The sequence below is a fragment of the Mustela nivalis genome, assembly GCF_964662115.1.
Source record: "Mustela nivalis genome assembly, chromosome: 5".
Classification (NCBI taxonomy): domain Eukaryota; kingdom Metazoa; phylum Chordata; class Mammalia; order Carnivora; family Mustelidae; genus Mustela; species Mustela nivalis.
Genome location: NC_139024.1, coordinates 95,367,325 through 95,376,932, shown reverse-complemented (window position 1 = coordinate 95,376,932; position 9,608 = coordinate 95,367,325). Strand labels below are relative to the sequence as shown.

Sequence of the window (9,608 nt, the reverse complement as noted above, 5' to 3'; positions counted from 1 at the left end):
TGTGGTGTAAGGAAATGGTCCAATTTCATTTTTCTGCATGTGGCTGTCCAATTTTCCCAGCACCATTTATTGAAGAGGCTGTCTTTTTTCCATTGGACATTCTTTCCTGCTTTGTCGAAGATTAGTTGACCATAGATTTGAGGGTCTATTTCTGGGCTCTCTATTCTGTTCCATTGATCTATGTGTCTGTTTTTGTGCCAGTACCATGCTGTCTTGATGATGACAGCTTTGTAATAGAGCTTGAAGTCCGGAATTGTGATGCCACCAACGTTGGCTTTCTTTTTCAATATCCCTTTGGCTATTCGAGGTCTTTTCTGGTTCCATATAAATTTTAGCATTATTTGTTCCATTTCTTTGAAAAAGATGGATGGTACTTTGATAGGAATTGCATTAAATGTGTAGATTGCTTTAGGTAGCATAGACATTTTCACAATATTTATTCTTCCAATCCAGGAGCATGGAACATTTTTCTATTTCTTTGTGTCTTCCTCAATTTCTTTCATGAGTACTTTATAGTTTTCTGAGTATAGATTCTGTGTCTCTTTGGTTAGGTTTATCCCTAGGTATCTTATGGTTTTGGATGCAATTGTAAATGGGATTGACTCCTTAATATCTCTTTCTTCTGTCTTGCTGTTGGTGTAGAGAAGTGCAACTGATTTCTGTGCATTGATTTTATATCCTGACACTTTACTGAATTCCTGTATAAGTTCTAGCAGTTTTGGAGTGGAGTCTTTTGGGTTTTCCACATATAGTATCATATCATCTGCGAAGAGTGATAATTTGACTTCTTCTTTGCCGATTTGGATGCCTTTAATTTCCTTTTGTTGTCTGATTGCTGAGGCTAGGACCTCTAGTACTATGTTGAATAGCAGTGGTGATAATGGATATCCCTGCCGTGTTCCTGACCTTAGTGGAAAAGCTTTCAGTTTTTCTCCATTGAGAATGATATTTGCGGTGGGTTTTTCATAGATGGCTTTGATGATATTGAGGTATGTGCCCTCTATCCCTACACTTTGAAGAGTTTTGATCAGGAAGGGATGCTGTACTTTGTCAAATGCTGTTTTCAGCATCTATTGAAAGTATCATATGGTTCTTGTTCTTTCTTTTATTGATGTGTTGTATCACATTGACTGATTTGCGGATGTTGAACCAACCTTGCAGCCCTGGAATAAATCCCACTTGGTCGTGGTGAATAATCTTTTTAATGTACTGTTGAATCCTATTGGCTAGTATTTTGTTGAGTATTTTCGCATCTGTGTTCATCAAGGATATTGGTCTATAGCTCTCTTTTTTGGTGGGATCCTTGTCTGGTTTTGGGATCAAGGTGATGCTGGCCTCATAAAATGAGTTTGGAAGTTTTCCTTCCATTTCTATTTTTTTGGAACAGTTTCAGGAGAATAGGAATTAGTTCTTTTTTAAATGTTTGGTAGAATTCCCCCGGGAAGCCATCTGGCCCTGGGCTTTTGTTTGTTTGGAGATTTTTAATGACTGTTTCAATCTCCTTACTGGTTATGGGTCTGTTCAGGCTTTCTATTTCTTCCTGGTTCAGTTGTGGTAGTTTATATGTTTCTAGGAATGCATCCATTTCTTCCAGATTGTCAAATTTATTGCCGTAGAGTTGCTCATAGTATGTTCTTATAATAGTTTGTATTTCTTTGGTGTTAGTTGTGATCTCTCCTCTTTCATTCATGATTTTATTTATTTGGGTCCTTTCTCTTTTCTTTTTGATAAGTCGGGCCAGGGGTTTATCAATTTTATCAATTCTTTCAAAGAACCAGCTCCTAGTTTCGTTGATTTGTTCTATTGTTTTTTTGGTTTCTATTTCATTGATTTCTGCTCTGATCTTTATGATTTCTCTTTTCCTGCTGGGCTTAGGGTTTCTTTCTTGTTCTTTCTCTAGCTCCTTTAGGTGTAGGGTTAGGTTGTGTACCTGAGACCTTTCTTGTTTCTTGAGAAAGGCTTGTACCGCTATATATTTTCCTCTCAGGACTGCCTTTGTTGTGTCCCACAGATTTTGAACCGTTGTATTTTCATTATCATTTGTTTCCATGATTTTTTTCAATTCTTCTTTAATTTCCCGGTTGACCCATTCATTCTTTAGAAGGACACTGTTTAGTCTCCATGTATTTGGGTTCTTTCCAAACTTCCTTTTGTGGTTGAGTTCTAGCTTTAGAGCATTGTGGTCTGAAAATATGCAGGGAATGATCCCAATCTTTTGATACCGGTTGAGTCCTGATTTAGGACCGAGGATGTGATCTATTCTGGAGAATGTTCCATGTGCACTAGAGAAGAATGTGCATTCTGTTGCTTTGGGATGAAATGTTCTGAATATATCTGTGATGTCCATCTGGTCCAGTGTGTCGTTTAAGGCCTTTATTTCCTTGCTGATCTTTTGCTTGGATGACCTGTCCATTTCAGTGAGGGGAGTGTTAAAGTCCCCTACTATTATTGTATTGTTGTTGATGTGTTTCTTTGATTTTGTTATTAATTGGTTTATATAGTTGGCTGCTCCCACGTTGGGGGCATAGATATTTAAAATTGTTAAATCTTCTTGTTGGACAGACCCTTTGAGTATGATATAGTGTCCTTCCTCATCTCTTATTATAGTCTTTGGCTTAAAATCTAATTGATCTGATATAAGGATTGCCACTCCTGCTTTCTTCTGATGCCCATTAGCATGGTAAATTCTTTTCCACCCCCTCACTTTAAATCTGGAGGTGTCTTCGGGCTTAAAATGAGTTTCTTGGAGGCAACATATAGATGGGTTTTGTTTTTTTATCCATTCTGATACCCTGTGTCTTTTGACAGGGGCATTTAGCCCATTCACATTCAGGGTAACTATTGAGAGATATGAATTTAGTGCCATTTTATTGCCTGTAAGGTGACTGTTATTGTATATGGTCTCTGTTCCTTTCTGATCTACCACTTGTAGGCTCTCTCTTTGCTTAGAGGACCCCTTTCAATATTTCCTGTAGAGCTGGTTTGGTATTTGCAAATTCTTTCAGTTGTTGTTTGTCCTAGAAGCTTTTAATCTCTCCTTCTATTTTCAATGATAGCCTAGCTGGATATAGTATTCTGGGCTGCATGTTTTTCTCATTTAGTGCTCTAAAAATATCATGCCAGCTCTTTCTGGCCTGCCAGGTCTCTGTGGATAAGTCAGCTGCCAATCTAATATTTTTACCATTGTATGTTACAGACTTCTTTTCCCGGGCTGCTTTCAGGATTTTCTCTTTGTCACTGAGACTTGTAAATTTTACTATTAGGTGACGGGGTGTGGGCCTATTCTTATTGATTTTGAGGGGCGTTCTCTGAACCTCCTGAATTTTGATGCTCGTTCCCTTTGCCATATTGGGGAAATTCTCCCCAATAATTCTCTCTAGTATACCTTCTGCTCCCCTCTCTCTTTCTTCTTCTTCTGGAATCCCAATTATTCTAATGTTGTTTCATCTTATGGTGTCACTTATCTCTCGAATTCTCCCCTCGTGGTCCAGTAGCTGTTTGTCCCTCTTTTGCTCAGCTTCTTTATTCTCTGTCATTTGGTCTTCTATATCACTAATTCTTTCTTCTGCCTCATTTATCCTAGCAGTGAGAGCCTCCATTTTTTATTGCACCTCATTAATAGCTTTTTTGATTTCAACTTGGTTAGATTTTAGTTCTTTTATTTCTCCAGAAAGGGCTTTTATATCTCTCGAGAGGGTTTCTCTAATATCTTCCATGCCTTTTTCGAGCCCGGCTAGAACCTTGAGAATTGTCATTCTGAACTCTAGATCTGACATATTACCGATGTCTGTATTGATTAGGTCCCTAGCCTTCGGTACTGCCTCTTGTTCTTTTTTTTTGTGTTGAATTTTTACGTCTTGTCATTTTGGCCAGATAAAAGTAAATGAAGGAGCAAGTAAAATACTAAAAGTGTGGCAACAACCCCAGGAAAATATGCTTTAACCAAATTAGAAGAGATCCAAAATCGTGAGTGGGGAGAAAGGGGATAAAAAGAGGTTCAAAAAGAAAGAAAGAAAAAAAAAGAAAAAAGAAAAGAAAAAAAAATGAAAAGAAAAAAAAAATTTAAAAAAAAGAAAACACCTGAGAAAAATGTAAAAAAGAAAAAATATATATATTAGATAAACTAGTAAAAAATCGTTAAAAAAGAAAAAGGTAACAGTTAAAAAAAAAAAATTTTACCCGAAGGCGAGAAGAAAAAAAAAAAAAATGAAAAAGAAAAAATTAAATTAACTGCAAGACTAAAAAAAATCACAGGAAAAAAGCCATGAGTTCCGTGCTTGGCTTTCTCCTCCTCTGTAATTCTGCTGCTCTCCTTGGTATTGAAACCGCACTGCTTGGTAGGTGAACTTGGTCTCGGCTGGATTTCTTGTTGATCTTCTGGGGGAGGGGCCTGTTGTAGTGATTCTCAAGTGTCTTTGCCCCAGGCGGAATTACACCGCCCTTACCCGGGGCCGGGGTGAGTAATCCGCTTGGGTTTGCTTTAAGGAGGTTTTGTTCCCTGAGCGCTTTCCATAGAGTTCCGGCGGATGGGGAATACAAATGGCGGCCTCCTGGTCTCAGGCCCGGAGGAACCGAGAGCCCAGGGCCCCACTCCTCAGTGCGCCCTCAGAGAACCGCGCCCAGTTACTCCCGTCTGCCTGACCTCCGGCCGTGCTCCGAGCTCACCGAGCCTGCGACCGGTTCAAGGTAACCCCGAGCTGTGAGCTTACTGTCGGCTCTGTCTCTGTAGCCGGCTTTCCTGTTCCAATACCCGCAAGCTCTGCGACACTCAGACACCCCCGATCCTTCTGTGACCCTGCGGGACCTGAGGCCGCGCTGACCCCGCGTTGGCTTCGCCCCGGTTTAGCCTCTGGAGCGATGTCCCTCAGCGGAACAGACTTTTAAAAGTCCTGATTTTGTGCTCCGTTGCTCCGCCGCTTGCCGGCAGCCGGCCCCTCCCCCCCGGGGTCTATCTTCCCGTCGCTTTGGATTCACTTCTCCGCCGGTCCTACCTTTCAGAAAGTGGTTGTTTTTCTGTTTCCAGAATTGCTGTTCTTCTTCTCTTCGATCTGCCGATGGATTTTCAGGTGTTTGCAATCTTTAGATAAGCTATCTAGCTGATCTCTGGCTAGCTGAAGCAGTCTCAGCTTGCTACTTCTCCGCCATCTTGACTCCGCATAAAAGCTTTTTAATAGAGGAAGGAAGTAGAAACTGTAGCAGAAGTTCCAGCTGCTGATATCTCTGCAGTCTTTTGTTTTCTTAGTAATTTAAGCTCATTGTCCTCATCTGTAGAAAGGTTTTATGATTCTGACCACTTTGAAAACTTCCCAAAGTGCCAATCAGTCTGCCATTAGTGTATAAAATTAGTCCCATAATGTATTCTTTAAACTTAAAGCTTTGTGGCCATCAGTGAATTAAAATAGTCAATTATTTTTTATTTTTTTTATTTTTAGGTTTACTGGAAACTCCCATAAGGGAATATTTTTTTCTTTCCTTTCCTTTTCTTCTTTTATTTTCTTCCCTCCCCTTCCCTTCTCTTCTTTTCTTTTTCTTTTCCTTTCTTTTCTTTTTTGCCTGTCCTTTCCTTTTTTTTTCTCCTTTTCTCTTTTCTTTTCCTTTTTCTTCTCCTTTCCTTTCCCTTCCCTTCCTTACTCTTACCTTCCCTTTCCTTCCCTTTCTTGACCGTCTGTCTTCTCATCATCACACCCTCTTCTGGCACTCTCAACAGATAGACATTAGCCTGGAAAAGCTCCCTTGTTAGGCACAAATCAACCCCAAAACCTGAAAGCCTAGCCACATTCTTTTCACCAAGAACTGACAACTTCAAGGGTCCTTATCTATGGCTTTGAAAGGTATAATTATTAGCTATTCTCATCTAACATTGTAAAAAGGAAGTAACAATTTTTCATCTAAGAATCCAAAATTCTTACTTTAGTAGAAATATTTTGGACCAATGCCAATTGGCTCATATACTTTAGGTCAATTCTTTAACCTTTAAAAAAAAAATTCCTTTGTATCTTCTCTTTCTCTTAATCATTAGTTGCTATCTCATTCTTGTCCTTTTCCCCACACTTTGTCTCTGTATTTTCCCCTTTAAAAGAGTTGTAATTAGTAGAAATCTAGAACCTGGATTTCTCTCAAGTCAGCCCTAAAATATAAATTTTAAGCAATAAATCATCCAGTTTGATTCTACTTATATTACTTCTTGGCTAGAATTGGGGTGATAATCATCCAATCCTTATCTTTGTTCTGTGTGATTCAGATGCCACTAGTTTCAACCTTATATTTTAGCAGAGAGAGAAAAGAAGACCAACCAATTTATAAGAATTTGGCTTATATTCCATCTTGATAGGAGTGCCTTATTTTAGACAGAGAATGGATACAGCTGCACTGAAGAAAAATGGGCCATTTTGTCCTAGGTCATCTTCTTAATCCATGTCACCACTATGCTAATGCCAGGCCTGTTAACTTTTTATAGTATTTCTTGTATCTGTTACTTTGCTGTACTTACATACAATAGGTCTTAGTATGTCTGCAGCAGTTTAAAGTGTCTTATTTTGGGGGGGGTGTGATTTTAGAAAGAGGATATTGAGAAAATAGATTTTCCATGATGCAGCCGTAATACATAAGCAAATAAGAATTGAAGCAGAGAATGAACAAAACTAGATAACTTCTTTTAAAATCCAGATGATAGAATATCCTTATAATTTGTTTTTCCTCAATGACAGAGGGAGTTAGAACATGAATCATTAAGTTGTAAGGACATAACTTTTTGGATTTTCATGCCCAAAGTATTTATATTTATATGTCAATTACTTATAAGTCCTCTTTTTGCATATGGTGTCTGTTCAATTCTTAGCTTAAACCCATGAATGTGGCTGGTCCTACCAATCCAGCCTTCAGAGAGAGCATCTTGAGGCTTAGTCAGTGAATATTTGTCTCGAATGTACAGACAGTAAACAGAAAAGCCAGATGCCAAGATGAGTTTTCTGTATTTAATCCAGTGTTCTTTCAACTTTTAACACACTGATTTCCCCAATGAATGAGGAAGTCAGTTCTATGAATAAGTCATTACAAGTAAAGAATTACAGTAATTATTCTTATAACATCACTATGGTAATTTTTAATGTAACCATCCCAAAACTACATTTTAAAATATTTTTCTTTTGTAGAAAAATTGTATTGCAGGAACTGCCTGGTTCAGGCCAGTATACAGAGGATAACTTCACAGGATAAAAAAGCTTTTACTCAGAAGGATAAAGAAGGTGGAAGTTGAAAGATGGACTCTGGTATCACATTACCTTGGAGTCCACTAAGGTCTTCTAGGTATTTAAGGTCTACCAATCACTACATGTCTGATTTGAGGCATTCACATAATCCCTCTTTGCCATAATTTTCTCAACTAGAAGAAGTTCCTATGTCATAAAATTGGGCATGAAGATTAAGCTAGCAAATCTATATAAAGTGTTTAAAACACTGCCTGACACATAATAGATGTTCAAGAAAACATGTGACTGACAATATAGCTGAGCCCAATTGTGTATTTTCAATTAAAAAATTTAAAGATTTCACCCTATTATTTGTTTGTCTCACTGAAACTGAGTTCACATTTGGCTCGAGGTCATAACAGAACTAAGTCCTCTCTTCTGTTTGTTGCTATTACACAATACATGAATCTGTGCTCAATCTTGAAAGGCGGCATTAATCAGAATAGTAATTACCCTGAAAGGGCTATAAAAACAAGAGTTTATCTTTATTTTATCAAGGAATAGCACAACTCTCAGACATTTTGAGGTCTGTCTCAACTTCACTGAAGTAACAATATCAGCAATGAAGATACTTTGTATTTTCCTGACTTTCCTCTTCACTGTGTCTTGTGGTCCATCAGGTAATATTTGCTAATATGAAAAACAAGGGAGGAACAAAATGTTTTTTATAAATGTTTTACTCTGAAAAAAAATCAAACAATTAAATTGTTGTTAGGAGATGCCACGTGAACCTATAATGCAAGTCACTCTATTTTACATGAAAGAAGAAATGAGTGGAACTGATAGTTGAGAGGATAAGGGGAAAAATATTCCCTGGGTGTAGAATTAAACCTGTTTGTTATTTTGTTTAATGAGACTATGACTTCTTACATACTTCCTACTGCCTTCTTATTTTAAATGTGATTTAATGAACTGATATGCAAGCTGTTGTCAAAATTAAGCTTTCTACAAGTAGTCCAGTAGTTTGTGGGGTGAGAGAATATTGGAGGTGGATGGTTATTTAGAACACAAAACAGGTAGAGTATTTTTTTTTAAGATTTTTTATTTATTTATTTGACAGAGCTCACAAGTAGGCAGAGAGGCAGGCAGAGAGAAAGAGAGAAGCAGGCTCCCCGCTGAGCAGACACCCCAATGCGGGGCTCGATCCCAAGACCCTGGCATCATGACCTGAGCCAAAGGCAGAGGCTTTAACCCACTGAGCCACCCAGGTGCCCCGGTAGAGTATTTTTTACACATTTTTTTCTCTTTACTCTTGAGGAAGCAGGCAAATATTATATATTTAATGATATTCTATTTTTTTAAAAAGTTAGTGGTCAAGGAACTATTATTCAATAGATAAGTATTTATATTGTCACTATTTGTAGGGGATAAAATGTGAACTTTTTATATAATTGCCTGGACATAATTTTAGAAACAAAATGGCTTAACTCTTTACTTTAAACAACTTTATATGCTTATCTGTCTATTATCTATCCACCTATCTATGCAAGGGGATTAAATCTGGATTCATGATCATAGATACTTTTTCCCAGTTTCACAGAAAAAAACAAAAGAAGATACAGAGAAAAAAATAGAATGTTACCTTGTTCGTGGTGCTTGCAAGACTTCATGCAACACTTGGGAGTATATATACAATTACTGCAGTACAGAGCCCTGCTGTGTTGTGCGGGAATACCAAAAGCCAGTTCTTGAACCTGTCAATACCACAGGGGATACACTGTAAATTATGTCTACCATACAACATAACACTAAATTGTAACATTACTATTAATAAAAATTAACTTTCTACTTTTCATCAATGTATTTTTGTGTGGGTGTCCTCTGGTCTTCTGGATTACACACTTAGATCATGGAGATTAATGAGTTCAAAGTTGGGTTAGTTACAAGAGATGTAAAGAAGAGTGGTAGCTTATTTGTGAAATGGGCAGGAGTTTTCCCCTACCCACATTACAAACACCTTTCATCTTTAATTTATCTCTGGCCTGTTTATGTGCCCTGGGCAGTAACCTCATTATTTTCATGTGGTCTTTTAGGCATCATTCATCAATCATGGTTTATGCTATCTTTCCATAGTTTCAGCAAAATGTGCTTGAGTCTTAGACGCACAGTCATAAACACCTTTATCACCTAATAGACACTATTGGTGATGTATTTATGAGTAAGAACAATCAAGCAAAACTCAGCAGGGAGTAAAATGTGATGAGCATAAAGCAAGTTAAAAACATTTTTAAGGCTTTTTTTTTTCCTATCATAAAGTATAAAAAATTTGGAGAACCCCAAAACGTCCAAAAACAAACAAACAAAAAGACCATTTCTAATTCTAAAGCTAAACTTTTATCATAATTAATTGTCAACATAGGC

The 9,608-nt window shown here is 37.6% G+C and overlaps 1 protein-coding gene across 1 annotated transcript; it reads left to right on the top strand.

The window, feature by feature from the left end:
- Positions 1–7,809: 7,809 nt before the first annotated feature.
- DEFB113 (defensin beta 113) lies at positions 7,810–8,970 on the top strand (the record flags this gene model as incomplete). The annotated part of the gene is made up of 2 exons (XM_082729453.1): positions 7,810–7,867; positions 8,780–8,970. The coding sequence occupies 2 exons, from the start codon at positions 7,810–7,812 to the stop codon at positions 8,968–8,970; spliced, it is 249 nt and encodes an 82-aa protein (XP_082585579.1).
- Positions 8,971–9,608: the final 638 nt, after the last annotated feature.